General features: G+C 42.6%; 1 protein-coding gene across 2 annotated transcripts in view; it reads right to left on the reverse strand.

Annotated features, from left to right (window-relative positions):
* ADCY9 (adenylate cyclase 9) overlaps nt 1-18,993 on the reverse strand; it is an 84,017-nt gene that overhangs the window by 21,708 nt on the left and 43,316 nt on the right. Inside the window, exons 2-6 of one of the 2 annotated variants that reach the window (XM_035549093.1) lie at nt 18,526-18,698; nt 12,655-12,759; nt 8,175-8,392; nt 4,105-4,207; nt 647-855 (exon numbers count right to left, since the gene is read on the reverse strand). In XM_035549093.1, the coding sequence (XP_035404986.1) occupies nt 647-855; nt 4,105-4,207; nt 8,175-8,392; nt 12,655-12,759; nt 18,526-18,698 (808 nt within the window). The remainder of the gene's footprint in view (nt 1-646; nt 856-4,104; nt 4,208-8,174; nt 8,393-12,654; nt 12,760-18,525; nt 18,699-18,993) is intronic. The other variant, XM_035549094.2, reaches the window with a different exon arrangement.

The raw sequence follows: 18,993 nt of genomic DNA on the forward strand, positions 1-18,993 counted from the left end.
CTTCAGAGGCACCCTGAAGAACCTGGGGGCTGACGGTTTGTTGCTGCAAGGAGGCAGTGTGGGGGCTGGCAGGGCCCTGACTGCGGAGACAAGACCATGCCCCGTTGAGCAGCAGCTGACTGTCACACAGCCAAGGAATTGGGGGGAATACTGAACTTCAGTGTGTCAAACAGAAAAAAAACACAAATGATTTGAATATTAAACTGATCAGAGCTGAAACAGAAGTCATTAAGAAAACTAATTCTTGACAGATGTGCTGTGACTTTGACAATTTTATTTATTCCTCCCCCCCCGAAAAGGAATACTGTTTGCATTTGTGACAACTTATTTCAGCTTTAAACCAGAAGAATGGTATTTCTGTTTAGGGGTTTAAATGTGGGGGATTTTTCTGAAGGACAGATGAGAGTGAAAGACATCGAGTTGTGCGTGGCATCACAAGCACTGGTAGGTGGGGACACGCATGGTGTGCAGACTTTGCTTCCTCGGGCGGACTCGATCAGAGTCACCCTCCTCTCCTTCAGTTTCTGCAGCTAGACCCTCTCTGCGCAAGATCTGCTGCAAGCCTTCTTGCCTTTGCTAGCACTGTTAGCCAGCCAACCGCTTTGTTTCTCACTCCTATTTCAAGACAGTGTTACGTTTTTATTACCTAATGGAGATGACGAGGGACAGCACCTCCAGCAGGATGGCGATGATGAACACGACGACTGCCGCAGGTGGCGGAGGGGACGCCACCATCCCGTGTTTCAGGAAACACGTGACAGATAGTATGAGGAAGACTGTGGTGGAGAGGAACACGTCCAGGAGTGAGCTGAAGGTAGCGCTGGCAAATGTCTTCACTGGAGCATTCCTTATAACCTGTGTGGAACACGGGGGTTGAGGGAAGTGATGACAATGAATAAATGCTCTCTTGACAAATTAACATAATAAACAGCATAAACAGCAGCTCACAAAAATAAATAGAGGAATACAGAACATTTTGCCACTTCATTAATCCACTATAAGTACTGTATTAAAAAAGAAACAGAAGAGGTAGTTCAATGACTAGCAGTTCCCTGAGAATACGCCTACGTTGCAGAAACACACTGGCAGCACAGCCCCTGGGTATGGCGTGCATCTTTTTTTTTCTTAAAGACCACTATCATTTTTTTTAACAGAATATAATGACATAGAAATAATACAAAAATTGCCAATACTATGCAAAGGAACATAAAAAACATAATTACTAGCAGAGAAAGCTATCAGAAGTTTTCTTCAAGTATTTTCATTTAAAATAACAGTAGAACTTACAACAGTGAAAAAAAAAAAAAAACAAAAAAAACCCTTTCTGGTTCCAGGGGGTCTTGAAGAAAACCCTCCAAGCACCACTCAACAGAAGGAGTTAGTTCACCGTGGCAGAACTCACATCTCCCTTTCACACAAGACTAAAAGCAGCAATCGGGACGCTATGGAACCTGAACTGATCTAAGGCCAGGACTCCAAGTAACTCTCTGCTGTAAGCAACCCCTTACCACATGTTCCCACCCCACCTTGTGCTGGCACAGCTGTGGTGTGTGCTGGTTTGGCCAGTCCTGCTGAAAACCAGACCATGAGCTCCGCACCCTGGCTTATTCCACTAAGTGCAGTCTTAGGAGTGTTTGTATCTTCCGGAGGGACCGCAGAAAACAAATTCCAAAGAAAAATGAGAAGTATGCTATTGATAACGCCATGAAGTAGCCCCGTTTGAATACTGCAGTCTTGTACTCTACTTTCATTTGGACATTTCTTTCAGTCCTCAGAACATTACTGGCACTCAACAGCACAGCAAAATGAACTTGTTCTTCATTTGTAGCTCTCTGCAACCTAATGTATTCAGTGAGCTTTGTTTCAGTGCCAAAATTACCTTTTAATCTGAACTGTAGAAGAATCCCTTTAATCCACATACACAGTCACAAATTGAATTAAGGAAATCAGCACCGCATCCTAAAGTGACAGTGTTAAGGATGCCCTAACAGTGTTAAGTAGTGCCTTAATTTCCAAACAAGAACAGGCTAAGCAAGCTCTCGGGAAGTGGAGACACTTAGGAATGATCACAAAGCAATCATGCAGCTGGCACCGTGTAATTAGAGGTGAACTCGCTGGAGCTGGAAGTTGCGTTCAGCAACAGTGAACTGCGAGGCATTTCAACAACCAGCAATGCTACAATCACTTCGCTCCCCAAGAGATTTTTGTTGTTTTGCTTTGGGCCAGTACTGTGCTAATACTAAGGCTTTAACAAGTTTTGCCCCAGTCCTGCATAGTTGCTATTATGAAATAAGGTTCCCATTTTCAGGTAGGTTTACTTAATAATTTTCAAATGAACAGCTTACCACCAACAAAATGCACAGACCTCATTCCTTCTCCTTCCTCTATGAATTTCCTGCACACCCACATTACTAGATCAATCTGCATGTGCTTGACTATCACTGCTTTTCTTCTCTTTCCAATCTTTCAGTTGGAAAGATTTAGATTTACTGTTTTCTGTATAGTTTGTACAAATTGAGCAGGCAAACAGTGGTCTGTGTGTGCACGTGTATGTACACACACACACTGGTATGAATACCATGTAAATTCTGATTTATCAAAAGAGCACATACCACTCTTGGTTTGCTCTCCTGTAGCACTCAATCCAGGATATGAGTAGATGTAATACACTGCTGTAGATATAACTTCATAAATGTGAATGTCACCCACAGGAAGCTTCTCCCTATTGCTGCTGAATGAGCTTTATTCAGAGAGACACCAATTAAAGTGCTGCAGGGTGAGCATAGAGTTCCTGAACAAGGTGAATGAATTGAACTGCATCACTACTATGCTTCCCTTATGTTAGAAAAAACAAAAGAAGAGGAAAAAGAAAAAGTTAGACCTCATTTGTAAAAAGTAGAAACCAAGCAAACGGGCTGCTGCTAAGGACAGCGTGGAAGCACTGCCCAGCACAGAAAGCAGCCTACAAGCAGAAAGCAACAAGCAGTGAAGCAGAAATCCTACCTGTCCTCAGATACAGGGTAAACTGGGAGGAAGCGAGCATCAACACTTTCGTTTATCATGGTGGGAACCCTGCCAGAGGTGTGACCCAGCCTCACAGCTCAGCACTGCTCAAGGGCAGGGCCCATCCCCTCCTGCTCCCAGACCCTCACCTCGTGCTGCCTCTGGCATTCAGCAAGCTGCTGGTTCAATTCCAAAACAGCAGAAAATAGAGGGAAAGAAAAAAAGAAAAGAAAAAAAAGCCCCAAACAGAAAAACAAAACATGACTATTTTATGCTGGGTTAGTAAAATGAACTAGATCACAGCAGGGAAGTGTGGTAAGCACCAGAGCCATTAGCAGGAACAGGGAGCAGTAGGAACAAGATGGGAGAGCAATTGCCCTCTTTTGGCCGTACCTTTTCAGCCACTCATGGAAATGTAACCTCAGTTAGTACTGACGTCTATTGTTGCTACATGCAAACTTACATCTTTTTAGTTCATATCAACCCAGCAGGAATATCTACTGATGTGTATAGTCTGCAGAACTACTAGCTCCCAAGGGGGTAAAGGACTTTTTATACTCGCTGCAAAATCCTAAAGAATGCACCAAGTTCCTTACAATTTACACACTGTTCCTTACAATTACACAGTGTTTTGAACTGCCTGTTTTTGAATGCAACACATTTACAGAACTTATAATATTGAGTTCAGACCAGATTTGGGTATCACTGAGATAAGCAGGAGGCTGTGGCATGAACAAGAATCAAATTCAAAAATACCATTCTCAAAGTCAGGACATTTAATGAGAAGGCAAGTAGTCATTTACAGCTCTCCGACCTGCCTAAAGCCTTGAAACATTAACTTGAAAACAGAGAAAAGGCAGGGGAAGTGATTAGTGTATCCTGGTGGGTTGTGAAAATGTATTTCCAACCCAAATCTTGGACTAGACTCAGGACATGGCACGAGACAGGTAAACTGAGACTGTTTTCAGAGGCAGCAATACTGAGTAGTAAACCCCACTTGACATTTCATAACCCTTGTCATCAACTGCAATGAAATGTGTTAAAAACAATTACAGACATTACTTGGATTACAGAAGAAAACCAATGCCATGAGAAACGCACCTCTTCCTGATAGCTCGTCCTGTAGGCCATCTCCAGATCCTGATCCAAGAAGTTCAGGCTCAGCTTGTTAATAGGCGGTTTAAAGAAGTAGTCTTTCATGAGGCTAAAGAGAAAAGACAATTCAGCATCAGTTTATTCAGCTGTAGTGCTTCCAGAGCCCCACCATTCTGTGGCTTCTGCTTCCAGGGATGGAGGCACTTGCATTTGCAGTTCCTGTAGTTTTCCTTTGCTCTCAGCCACTGTGGTACCCCCTTATCCTTGCTCAGACAGAGGAAATATTTTACAAAACCATGACAGAGCAAACTTTTATATTTTCAGGAAGACACTAACAAGCTCTTCCAGAAACTTAACAGCTATAACTGCAGATGGCTACAGATAACTGTAATATAAGCTAGCTGACTGTAAAGGTTAATTGCTGCTACAGGTGCACAACCTTAGGAGATGCGTGGCCGTGGGATATTTATGTCTTGGATGGAATTCTATTGGACAAAGCAAGCCAAGGATGATAAAGGTGACAAATTGTTAGAAAAAAACATTGTCCATTTTAGAAAACAGCACCGTCTTGTTATTTTAAAGACACTAAAATATCTCAGTAACTCAGCTGGGAACATTCGCTTAACGATCCAGGCTGCAGAAAAATGTAACCCAAGGTGATGGATGGCTTAAATTTACTTCTGCAACAGAAAATTTGAAATCTCCAGAATCATCAACAAAGGCACTAACAAATAATGAAATGAGCTTACTAGAACTAATGAACCAGTAGGCAGCATCTACCAGAGGGTGTTTATTTACTCCTTCAGCTTATCTTTCAGTGCCAGGTGCAGCACAAACACAAAAGGGGCCTTAAACGTTAAAAAGTTGTTTCTATTTTCTACCCTCCAGAGCAAAAAAAAAAAAAAAGACCATTTTTTGAGGTCTACATTACAGACTTGTAAGAAGTCTATGAAAGAAATTCTCTGGTGATATCTATGACACTTGATCTCCAAACCTCTTCTTTCTCCAGTAGGTGTCAAAGAGCTGGAAGGACTCAACTTACTCAGCATAGACTGCTTTGTGCCCGATGGTCAGGCTTGCTTACCCAAATTTATTTCTGGGATAGTCTGTCACTCCCTCTTCTGTCATCCTAATCTGAGACTTCACAACACACACTTTCCTTATGAACCTCTTTTCGTTTTCAAGCAACTGATTCCACTCATTACATACAATGCACTGTTTTAGAAACTGCCATAGAATCTGAAACGGTACTGCTTCCTTCCAAGTGCTACCTCAAAAAACATAGCACCTGAGCAAAAATTTGAGCAGACTATTTTGCAGTTGCTAACGCTAAACAAAAGCCACAGAGATGCACGAGACCAAATTCCACGTAACTGAACAAGCTGAAAGACCCTAGAAAGCTAGTCTGTACCTGCATTCTTTTTTTTTTTTTTTGTACCGCTGGAAGATATTTTTTAGAAGCCCAAACTTCCCAATACAAGATAGCATGTGGGAAGCATTTCTTCTCGAGATGCAAGACCAACCAAACACATGCCCTGAGGCTCTAGAAGACAAAAGACTTCAACCAAGAATATGGCAGATACTTTACATCCTTTAAACACTCCGGTTTTGGCCAATATATTAAAAAACATTACCGGATGCTCTCGAGGAATGAGAAGACCCAGTTACTACTCTTACTACTTCTTATACTAAAGTTTTCTTCTAAAATACGTGGTAGCATGCAGATTGCAATGAACAAAGCATGGTATTTTTATAGAGGTTCTAATAAAGCTAGAGTTAAAGCTCAAACTATGTACTGTGCAAAATACATACAATCAATTTCTAAGAAAAGGCAAGCCGATAACTTCCATGGAAAGGATTCCTGTGTAATACAGTAATACAAAAATGCCACACTAACACTGGCTTTATTGCTATTATTTTTAAAGATGACTGGAACTGTGCTGAGATATCAACTCCAAGGTGAAATCTGGGCACACAAAGTGCCCAGCAGCCAATTGTGAAACTCTCAGACACACATCTGAACTCCAGAAGAGGCTATGGCATGACAAACACCACCAGTGTTCAATGTTTTCTCGCACCCAGCCCTAGGCAGCTGTGCAGTGCGCAGGCTCCTGAATCGTCCCTAGGATATGTTTAACTCTTCCCAGCTGTACAGGAAACCTGCATGATTAATTTAAACACCTAATCACCATATCTAGGTTAGACATCTGTGAATATGATGCCTAATTTACATTGCAGATCAGAACACCTGCATCATGCAACATGGTGCAAGTCGCTACCCAATAAGAAGAGAAGCTCTCACTCGCTGTTGTTGGGTTTGCAGTAACATGAAAGCAAAGCAGCAACATTCCAGTAATTATTACTGTGAATGATGTGAGTCTTCATGTAGGATGACCAAGTGGAAGTTTGGATTTTACCCCACTCGCTGAGAAAACTCAGATTTCCCGTTCAACCGTCCTCATCGATACTAAATTTGAGACCAACAATATATTACGTTTCACAGTAGGGGATCAAACATGTTTTTTAAATGACTCATTACATACAACTTAACTCTACGAAATGTTAAAAAGGATTGATATAAAATGGTAGGCTTAAACCATTTTGAATAGACCTAATTAATCAGGAGATTATTTTTGGAAAGTTATGTTTACATGAACCGAACTCAGCAGAGAAGTTTCCCTGGCAACAAGAAATGGCCCACTTAATATGGTAATGATGATATTTAATTGAGAAAAAAAAAAAAAGCTAGGCTTTGACTGATGTCACATCATGGTCCTACTTTTTCCTTTTTCTGAAGAAGTATCCATTTTGTACGTGGAGGAGGAAAGCTCCATGAATACAAGAGCTGGAGGTGGGTATCTTTAGCAGTCCACTGGCATAAATTAAGCTGCTTCTGTAACTTAAAATTTGCAGTATGCTAGTTAAATTTTAAACAAAAATCCAATTTGTTTTTCCTGATTTCTGCAAACATTTGGACTTTCCCAATCATTCTGTCTTCTAATATTTTGAAGTATCAGCTTAACACCTGTTCTCAGCCACTAATGACAGAACACACACACAAAAAAGAACCTAAATTTTTACAGAAGTTGGCCCCAGGAGAAAGATAATCTGAAAAAAAAAAAACCAACAACCAACAAACAAAAATGAAACGAAAAAGAACAAGAGAAGAAGAGACTGGAGAAAGACTTTTGTCCCTCTCTCTCACTTCTCCCTGCTTTGGTCATGTTTCCAATTAAGACAACACTGTCCCTGTTCCGAACAGCCTGGAGTATATACAAGCATACAGTTTCAAGGATATTTAGATAAAATGTCCCTAATCTCAGTGGAAGCAGTGAAGCAAAAATAAGAATAGCCATAAATAATAACAAAACTAAGTTATCTGTTTAGCTGATCCAGTCAAATCACTGCCATAATAAGGGAGATATGGCTGTGTGTTTACAAAATCATACAGTGTTGAATTCTGAAGAACATATTTTCCTCTGCCCGAAACAAGTCTTTTTGTATGAAATGGGGAGAGAGGCTAACTTTACAAAATGCTGTAGGTAGCTAACAGGTCCATGAAAATTCACTCCTATTAATTCTGCTTCCAAACCAAATGTGATTTCTAGGTATTAGTCACACAATATTATCAGATGTTGTTCTCTTGCAATACAAAAATTTGAATTTTGTGGTTCAGATTGTATATTACACTTTTAATTGCAGATGAAGGTACATAATATGTATATTAGGAGGAGTTTTGAATGTAAAGATAAAAGAGTTCAACTCCACAACAAGTCATCGAAAGAGTATTTTTCCTTTTCGAAGACTTGAATGAAGAATGTCTGTTAACCACAGAAAAAAATGAAAAACCTGGCTTTACATATTCCTGAGCAGAATGTTTTTGAGTTCAAGTTCCTACTACAGGTTAAACAGAAGACAGACTAAGATCAGAAAACATACAGCATGTTATAATACGTTTACAATAATTAATGACATGAAACAAAAAGCACACAAATGCTGATTACAGATATGGGACCCCTGTTAATGCCTTTTCTTCCTTTATATACTTTTTCTTTGTGCAGCTCCACTTGCCTTACCTGTCTTCTTTAATCACATCGACAAAGTGAGCATCTGTCTTTTCTCTGATGTTTTTGAACCTCAAAGGAAGGAGGGCTGATTGATCCAGACTCACGCCCCCCCATCTTCCTTTCTCTTGCAACATTTCATAAAGCGAGGTTTGACTGTTGCTCAGCTTTTCTTCTTGTGGAGGACTCAAAAGTCCATTTTGAGTCTTTGGACTATGGCCTCCTGGAGCCTGCATGACAGAAAGTAAAAGATACACAGGGAACATGAATGGTTGAGAAAGCAGACAGGAGAGATTTAATGGAGCAAAAGTCAAAAGTTCTTCCCTCAGCACGCTGAACTTTTATGTGATCATGTCAAAGACCTACCTCCACCTGCCTTGAAATCATTCATGTCTGCTAGAAGCACACGCCTCTTTAGGTGTAGTCGTCTTTTTGCTTTTTATGTCCGTTTCCAAGGCATCAGAAAGCAAATTGCATTTTCACACATGCAATGAAGACCAATGACAGACCAAAACTTCATTCACTCATCTTCAGGTCAAGATTCTTCTCAAAAATTTTTTAAATACCTGCCTTAACTGTGCTATCTTTCCACAGGTCATAAGACAATTAACTCTGCCAGCCTTGCTGATCCTGCCACTGTCCACTACAGCCTCACTGCTTTCCCAGAAAGATGGAACAGCCATATCTGAACAGCCCTTTTGTACAGCTTATTATCCTACAAAAATATTCTGCAACTGAAACCACATTTTCCTCACTAAGATATAGTTCTTTTACCATTGTATTAATAATGTATTTTTAAATTTTGACACCAGCTTGCAATACAGTTGAAGTGCACAGTATCAGCAATTCTGCTGTCATTCATTTCAGAATAAAAATAAGTTTCAACCAAAAATGATTCTATTTTCATGGAATGTGAAGTTCTTTCTTTACATTTTGTTTGATCTAGACCAATGTGCACTGAAGCAAGTCCAAGGAATTAGACAACTAAATACAGCTAGAATGAAAGTGAGCTGCAGTTAGTCAGGATCATTTTACAATTTTCAAATACAAACATGTATCAAAACTTAGCATATTTGAATGTTCATCTCCCCCCTCCACGTCTTATCATTTACCATGTATCATTCATCCTCATCCTGAAACCCACTCATGACAGAAGTTTCTTCATTTCTGCCTGTACAGCAGTCAGCACAGCAGTGACTAGCTCCTCCAAAGGACTATTCTTGGATGCCACTGCAGTGACCATAAATATCACACCACCCAATCATGCACTGAAATATGTTCCTTAGATTGTAAAATCAACTTAGCTAAAGCTGAGAAATACCAGATTTCTAGCTGCCCGTGCAAAATTAATTGAATCTCCTTGCGTCTCTAGGCTGTAAAACAAATGAGGAACGTGAACATAGGCAGGTATAATTGAAGGTGCACAGGCAACTGTTAATATATTATTTCCTAGTTTTTAACAGGAAGATGTTACAACAAAAAAGAAGCGTTCTTCTAACATAAGCATTTCTGGTATCCATTTTCTAGTTGAACAAACATAAAAACACAAACATTGTGCATATTAAAAACTTTCATGCATCACTGCTTTCACAAATAATTACCAGTGAAGATATGAGACAGCAGCAGCACATCACCTCGAGCAAGGAAGTCATAAAATACTTGGGCTCAGCTCCCCATCCCCGTCAAAACTTCCAGAGCGAAAGGAAGACCTGCTCTGCCCCACAGCCGTAGAAAGCCGGAGGAAAGGCAGGAGGGAGGCGGACTGCACTCCCCTTTCCCCCTGCCCAGGCAGGACGCAGGACTCTTCTGCGCTGGCTGCCCAGCAGGAGGAGTGCAGCACAGAGAGGACAGGATTCCCAGCCTTGTCCCTACTATGACTCAAGACAGCTGTTTTGGCAGCTTGCAGGTGTTCATGGTACAGCGACAGCAGCTGATGAAGTATAATAGGCAAATTCAGTAGTTACCTTGGTGTGCTGCCAATGTTTTGCTAAGGAACGTAAGCAACAGAAGAGAAAGGTGATTTCAGCAACGCATATCTCTTGGACTGGACAGGCACTTGTGAGTGTGACAGAAGGGCACTCTCCTGGTCACCACCAAAGGTCTCCAGCGTCTTTTCTATGGGACAGCATTCAACAGCTTCCAAACAAGCCCTCCAGCAGCCGGAGCAGGTCACCCAGCCCGCCCAGGGGGAGCGCTACGAAGGAGCAGAGGGCATGGCAGTGCTGGCCGGAGCAACTGCTGCTCCCGAGGCAAGGAGAACTGTCAAACAAGCGCCTGAAGTGAAGGTTCTTCATTGCTGCTGTTTGTTTTTTTAGTGCTAAAGATTGTATTTGCTGAGAGCACTTTGCAGAAAAAAAAATTGAGGCCTAGAAAAATGAAGGTCACAGTTACCACCCTTTTCTTTGTAAAGAATCTTTTTCCTTTTCCTCACCCTGCTGTACTTGAAAAGCAGTAAAGAAGGGAACACAGCTTTTTTGTCTGGGCAGCTCAGAGAAAAGATATGTGTACTGTTTGCTTTCCCTGTCTGTTCTTCGAGTTCATCTGAAGAATGCAGTAAAAATTTCTGCTCTTTCAGAGAAGGTCAGCATGGACTTCTCCTGGCCTCTTCTCTTCAGCTCTTTGGCAAAGGCTCAAATCCCTAAGAAAATTCTTCCCTTTGGTCAGCTCAAGGTTTTCCTGTGCTGTCTCCACTCTGTAATCTTAACAGGAGGGGATTAGAGTTTGAAACTGCTTGCTTGTAAGGAGAAAATCCCTGTTTAATAAATGCTGTTAGCTCCAGTGCTACTGTGGGTTCTGACGGCCATAGGCCATGCAGTTCTCCCGAGCACTCGGAGATGTGACGCACCACGGGACCACTCCCCTCATGAAGAGACGTGTGGGCTCCAAAGGACACTAGGGTCCAAGGAGGTGGTTAACAGCGTTTTGGGAGATGAGAGAACAGGAAGGGACATGAATGCTGCAGGGCCAGGCGCAGCGACGTGGTGTGGGGAGAGAACAGAGGTGAGCAGAGGGAGCCGATAGCTCTTCTTCCTAAGAAACCTGAGACTGCAAAGAAGATCCGGAAATCAAATGCCATGGCAGCATTGTACATGTACCTGCTTAAGCTTTCACTTAAATGGGCATCCCAGACTCACTGGATAGCCACTTAGCTGGTCCAGTTTTTGGGTAGCAACTTGTGACCTGTGAATACATGAGGGACATATGATCTGGTCTCCACCAGCTTATTTCTTCCAATGAACTTACCAATGTTTTTTTCAGCACTGGACAGGCCTCTTCCAAGCATGGTTCATCGACCACGTGATTAACATACATGAGGCTAAGATAGCTGCAGTAGGAAGAAACTTTAAAGAATAATTCTGATGAAGACAATATATGACAACAGGTGGTTGGTATCAGGAGGAAAATCTTGGTTTGCAGTCTGTTCCTGGAGACCCCTGGCACGTGGGCAGAAGCAGCCTGGGAAGCAGCATCTCATGCTCACCATCTGGGAAGATTTCCCACAATGTTTTCTGTCTCGAAGATCTCATGCTGTTCTGAGACCAGTACCTGCTGGCCACTCTGCTCTATCTTCCTGAGAGTTGAAGAGATGAGTATTTTTTTTTCTTAGGCTGTTTCCTAGGAACCCCAGCACAGAACATGGCCTACTGTGCTACATACCATTTACAAAAATGCTAGCAAGTTTTTTTGTTAGCTCTATACACAAGAAGAGTTCTACAGACAGATGAGAAGGAAAACAGCCAGATAGCTATCCCTGAGAACAGTTATAAAGTGATTCTCCCCAGTGAGGAAAAGCATTACACTTATCTGAAAACATAACAGAGAGCTGATAAGCTCTGGCATCCAGTCTGCATTTAGGTGGGAGCTTAATTTTCTGGAAAGGGGGAAGAGATGACAGGCAGAGCAGGGAGGCTACAAAGGCCACAAACAAGACGACAAATAGGCCATGTCTGGTACTGTAGAGGGAGTAGGTGGCTTCGGTAAGAATATCTAAGCAACAAGCAAGGAAAACAACCTTGGCAGCAGCATGCTGAATATGGAAGATGCTCTATTTGTCAGAAAAAGGATGTGAATGGACTCAGGTGCTGTGAATTTCAGCTGTGGGCATGAACAGGAATGACCATGTTTTAGAGCTACGATACAAGAGACAATGGCAAGACACAGTTGTGTGACTTGTGGCTAGGTGACACACGGCGACTGGTGTAAGCGATGGAGAGGGTGGTAGCGTTGTTTGTGCCTCTTTCATTGGCTGGCCTCAGCATTAATTTAAAGAGCCCAAATTTTAGGTCCTTCTCAAACTGGCCCATGAAATTACCAACTGTTTTGAAATTTGGGGTGTGCGGGGAGCGGGAAACCAAAGTTTAGAATACAACTGCTCAAAATTGGTTCTGCTGCTTAAGGGCTTGAATAAAAGTAATAGCTGTGCAAAAATGAGAAAGCTAACTGAAGCAGAGAAATAAGGGGAAAGAAGGGAAGTGATAAATACTCAAATTACCTTTGTACTGTTTTTATGCTCATCCTGACAACCATTTTGGATAGCTCCTTCATCTATGCTGACATCACAGTGGGGTGCAAGGGTGGTACTACATGAAGGGCAAGGCTGCAATGAGACAAAAAAAATTTAGCCAGGAACATTCTGGTGTCCTCGTAATGGTATGCAATTTATAATGTGGCCTGCTTGTATGCTTGCTGCATGGTTAAAAGATAAACAAAGCAACAGAAAGGGAAACAGGGAGCAAAATTTGACAGGACCAGAATCCACCATTTCAAAAACAAATCATAGATTTTTTGCTTACTAAAGCTAAATCTAACCCAGGAAAGATTTACTGGTGTAAAATCACAGACATTCTGTAATCACTACTCTCTGGCAAAGGAGTACCCCCAAAAGAAATATTCTTCAGTGAGAGAAGTGCAATTTTCTTGTTTAAAAAGGGTCTGCAGAAAGATCTGAATGGCATTATGACCAGCTGAGGGAAGACTTAGCACAGAATGCAGCATATTCAAAAACACAAAACACCATGGCGTGTTACAAACAGCACAGGAAAACGGAAAGTAACAAATCTGAAAATAATGAAGGAGAATACTTTTTCATACAGCTCTGTAAGAGAGGGGACTGGAGCTGTGGCTGTGTTATACCGTTGAAGCCAAACACTGAGCAAACATCACAGGAAACAAGGAAAGCACATCAACACTCCTAATAGTTACAGGTTATGCATTTTGGAAGCAACCTAAAAGGTCACAGTTCAGCTTTTAAAACAACCTGTCCCACTGAATTAAAATGTGATCTTCTTAAGGCAAATTAACCCTCTATCTTCTTTTGCAAAGTCCTTCAAACTTTTCTCTCTTACTCGCCATGTACAGACAGGATGCTGCACGAGAGGGACCCTATATCCGATCCCTGTTGACAATTCCTATACTCTTCAGACAGTTTGTTGTTACCAGGCTTGCCAGAAGACTACTAATGGGTACAGACACACCAGTCACTGGGAACAGCATGCTAAATTCAGCACGCTACACCACATGTTGGTGGGTTATCCACAAAAGAACTTGTTGAAATTTCCAACAAGCCACTTGAGCATTTCATCCCAAACTCAACACCCCATGTCCCTTTTATCTATTTATTTTGAACTCAGGAGGGACTGGTGCAAGCTTCCATCCAACATGCAACAGCTGGTCCAAAAACACAACAGCTTCTCCCTTCAGGTTTGCTCCCTATTTCAAAGACCAGCATGTTTCTCTTTTCAGAATTGAATTTTCATCCAGTGCCCCTTCTCCTGTCTCTTGTCACACCTGAATTTCAAAAAAGATTCAGAAGTCTTAATTTTGAAGGTTGTTATGGTGTAGCACTTCTTCCTGGGACTGCTGCTCCACCTCATCATTCAACCATGTATGTCTCTCACAGGCTGTCATGGAGGCTCTGAGCCTTCTTAGCAGCCAGCAGACCATGACCATCACACCCGCAGCTCCTCGGGAGTACGGGCTGGGCTGAGGCACTCGAATTACCTACAAGTTCCTTAATCTGGCAACGGGTGAGCAAATTTCATCCAATTCTGAAGCGGTACAACCTGACCAAGTAACAGCATACCGGAAAAAAGAATGAAGTTGTTTCCTAAATGGTTTTGTTTAAAAAAATATCAAGTATCACGAATGCCTTAACCACTTTGCAGAAAGCATTATCAAATGGCTTTAAAATTGAACGTGACCATGGGCTAACAAGCTTTCTATGTTCCTAGAACGATAGCTAGTAGATTTAAGCATAGTAGAAGTCAGTTAATGGTGATAATAAAAATCAAATATCTCAAACATTAAAAATAAAGAAAATACTCCCCACTTGATCTTGCTAATAAACCAGCAGGACCGAATCACATGCTTAGCTCCTAGGGTTAAAGCAGAAGACAAAAATCTCAGAAAAGAAGCCTGTCTTTTTGAAAAGAGATGGGAGGTTATCTGACCTACCCCATGCGTTCAAGTCAATATCATAAACTTAATTCTCTACTGCAGACACTCGCACAAGCTCCGTGCGTTTGTGGCCAGTCACGATGAATAACGCATTAACGCACTTTCAGCAAACACCGAAACAAGCAGAAGTACTTTCTGTTTTCATACTGAGTTGATAATGACATTTTTTACAAAAAGCCTGTAATTCTCAGTCAAGTATGGGATTTCACAATATATGACAGATAAAATAAACTAATACCAAAAATGGCTAAGCAAGTTACAGCGTTTTCATACAAAAATCAGCTGCTACTTAATGTTTTCAGCATCTTTCCTCACCGTTTTAGTTACATACCCACTTCATGACCTGAAACACGCCTTTTATTGATATCCATACTGCAATGAGATTTGCAATCAAATTAAATGCAGACATAGTGGAGGAGAGGAGGAAATACAATTCCTTTCATGGATCAATTACTGTTGCACTCTCCTTCATGACCTTCCTTAACAGACCTTGTCCACTAGAACATCCATTCAAGCCCAAAAGGTGAAAGTCATCCTTTTCATGCAATATGGCCACTTTTTCCCTTTGGAACAAAAATATTTCAGCTTGCCTACAATTTTGCCCCTCCTACTTTTGCAGAGTTGGAGTCATCTCCTCCCACACTGACACTGTTTACAGCTTTGTATTTAAAACAGTTGGCATGTAAGTCATGATTCTTCTGCAAATTATCACTCCAGACCCTACCAGCAAGCTGCAGGCTTTAAAAGAAAAAAAACACTGTATAAAAGAAACCCACTCCTTTTCAGAAACTGTGCACGATCTGTGATTAAACTGCACATCTGTTCTTTGTGAGGATTTTTAAAATATATTCTAATTTTTTATTATTATTTTTTTTAATATCGTAAGACCTGTTCTAGCATGGCTGGCAAATTACAGATTTCCTGAATGCTTGACCCAACCCTCTCAGCCCGCAGTCTGCCATAACAGACTACCCAGAGGGAAGAAGGCTGGAGCACATCCACACTTGAGAGTGTGCTGCAGAGCTTGGAGTACTTGCACCTAGCCCTGCTGCGAGAAGCAACAGCACCTTGCACTCCTATACTGCAACTACGGCAGCGGAGCATTTTTTTTAACTAAGTGCTGAACCTTCACATGATTGCTTTATCACTGTGCTGTACACATTCTGACATATTTTGGGGCATGCGTTATATGGATACTTATCAGACTGCAGGGGAAGCTGAGTTTGGGGCCGTTCAAAATTCACTCCAGCATCAATCTGTTTTGGGCAATCAGGCACACTATTTTCAAGGTGTCATCTGGCCACTTGCAAAATCCCTCAGGAGACCTCCAGTGCTCGTGGTGATGAATAGAAACAGGTACCTATAAGCATAAACTCGATGCAGCAGCTTTAGCACCACTGTAGATAGGGTGTCTGAGAAGGCTGAAACTAAGCCGGCACTTGTCCTAGATGCTCTTCTGAAGCAGCTTCCCTTCTTGGACAGTCAGTGTGAGCCTCTCCTTCACTTATCTGGATAGCCATGTTTGCACTTCTGTGCGGTGAAGAACAGCGTAAGCATTTAAACAGCAATTAACACCCAGCCAGGACGGCCCCAGACCAGATGCAGAGAGACGATGAGCAGCAAACAAAGCGCGGGCCAGCAGCATGTCCGAACGTGGCACGCTAGCTGTTTAGGAAGTGATGCACACTTCTGCTGAGTAAGTCACCCTCCTGTTTCAGAAAACACGTAGAGAAGTAAGTGCCTACCTACATGACAGCAAATCAATGTTAGAACCACAGAATCATTCAGCTTAGAAAAGACCTCCAAGATCATCTGGTCCAACCATCCCCCTACCACCACTGTCACCCACTAAACCACGTCCCTAAGCACCACGTCCAACCTTTTCTTGAACACCCCCAGGGACGGTGACTCCACCACTTCCCTGGGCAACCCATCCCAATGCCTGACTGCTCTTTCTCAGAAGAAATGTCTCCTCATTTCCAGCCTGAACCTCCCCTGGTGCAACTTGAGGCCATGTCCCCTAGTCCTATCACTAGTTACCTCTGAGGAGAGGCTGACCCCCAGCTCCCCACACCTTCTCTTCAGATTTTGGCAGACAGGGCCACATTGTGTAAACACTCCCCCTCACCTAGCGCTCAGCAGCCTCACCCCACACACAGTGAAGGGGCACACGCCGGATTTCTCACCCCGCTCCTTGGGCGGCCATTTTAGGTACACAAAGGCTCACTGCGCAACGCAGCAGCAGCAGCGTTTGGAAAAGCAGCACAGCCCAGTTTGTCCCTACACCACCCCTCCGGTCTGTGAGTATTTCCCCAGTGGAGACAAATGGAAGGGGAGGTAAAAGGAGAGGTAAAAACCCAAGAGCTTGCAGCAGCTGCCCGCAGACCCCACAAACAGGACTTCCCCCCCACACACACACACCCCAGAGGGCAAGCCAATCCTTAACAGACTATATTTTGGTCTTGGGTCATTTGAACAAGCACCAAAAGTTGCTACATAACACATGTTAGCAGATCCCAGCTGCAGTCAGGTCAGCACTGTACCTTGCTGTAGTTTTGCTGCCCTCCAGTTAAAGCTTACTTTGCTGTCCCAGAATCACAGAACAGTCGAGGTTCTGAGGTGGGAGGGACCTCCGGAGACCATCTAGTCCAACCTAACTCATTAGGTTAACAGGGCATACTCGCTTTCTCTCTTCACTACTTGAAACAGATAAGCTCCTACCCCTTTCTGCCTCAGCAGTACCTCTGTGTGGCCTCGCGCCGGGCAGCACAGACTTGTTTACACAGGCATCCACTGACCGCCCTGTGCTGTGTTCTCCTACGTTTTTTGAGTCCCTTCATTGAAAGATGAGAGAGAGCTGGCAAGCTGGTGCCTGAGGGATGCCAAATATGCCATCCCGTTCTTACTTACACAGCAGTAGGAATATAGAAAGGTGTCACCAACAACTTGAAACCAGCCAAACCTCACACTGCATATTTTGGGAAGGACAATGATGGCTTTGCTACCTTCTGTAGTTATACAGCCCCAGCTTGCTCTGTAAGGAGATCGCTTAACTTTGGTCTGTATCTGCAGACCAGCCTTCCAGCTTATCACACTGCGATCAAGTGTTTTTACTCCAAAACTAAAACCAAGCACAGATGCAGGGTAGAGGTGCCTGAACCATGCTCTCCTGATCCAGACGGAGTGCCATGAAAGTCACTTGCTGTCAGCTCTACCAGCTAAATATAAAGAGCTCTTTCCAGGACTAAATACACTGAGTCTAAGGACCTGCAGACAGCCACCCACAGGCCTGGCATTAGTGCCCAGCTCAGGCAACCCAACATGAGGAACTCACAGCACAAATGAAAACAGAGAATAGACATCTGTTGTTTGGGAAATCTGTTCTGAGCTGGAAGATTGAGAGTAACAGCAAAGCTTCAAAGTAATACACATTGTTTCACAGATTTCCTTGTCAAGAGTTCTCGTGAGAGGTGTGAACATAACAAAATGTCATCATTTCTCTAAGCTGTTTCTCCATACAAATCGTTGCCCTCTAGGTTTCTAGAGCAAGCAGATAAAACACAGTCTTGTAGCCTACCAAAGCGCTTTCTCCTACCACTCAAACAATCCTGCTGTCTTTCCATGGAGATGTCTGTTATAAGCTCATATAAAAAGGTTCACAGGTGCACAGCATGAGAGATAGAGGAAAGATGGAAGCAGGCTGCAGCAAACAGAAAATCATAAAAGTTATAGTAGCTGCAGGAGGCATAGATTCTTTCTCCCCAATAAAATCAAGACTATTGAAAAAGCGGTGTTGACCTCTTAGTCACGAAATACAAATATTAAGAAAATCATTTATCTGAAACCACCTTTAAAAAACATTCACCTTACTTTAGAGATTGCTTGTCAATTGGACTAGGCATTTTACCTTAGGTTTTTCCACATGTTTGAGAGTCTTCGTCAAGTCGCTGGCGTTCTCAGACGATGATGCTGCCTGTATCCTGGCTCCATCTCCAGACTCCAAGCCAGGAAGCAGGGCTTGTGAACAGCTGCACTGCAGTTCCTTCACCTTCTGACCAGAGATCAGATAGGTCTTCAAACCTAGAGGAGAGACATAAACATTGAGAACTGCAGAAAGACAAAAATAACACTCCTTTGGACTTCTCGGATACGAAATACAGTAGCTAGCAAAGCGCCATCAAAGCTCAAGAGCACAGCACAAAAGGAGAAGCATCTGGGAACAACCACCAGGAATATAAGGACACTCTGGGTGAAGTGGTGGCCATCAGGATTGCCTGACAGCTGCTATCCCAGATTCAAGAGACTACTCGAACCCACAGCAGCAGCCATGCCTGACATGTACTTTATTCCATTTTCACTTACGTACTTTTGAAAA

The sequence above is a fragment of the Cygnus atratus genome, chromosome 15 (assembly GCF_013377495.2).
Source record: "Cygnus atratus isolate AKBS03 ecotype Queensland, Australia chromosome 15, CAtr_DNAZoo_HiC_assembly, whole genome shotgun sequence".
Taxonomy (NCBI): domain Eukaryota; kingdom Metazoa; phylum Chordata; class Aves; order Anseriformes; family Anatidae; genus Cygnus; species Cygnus atratus.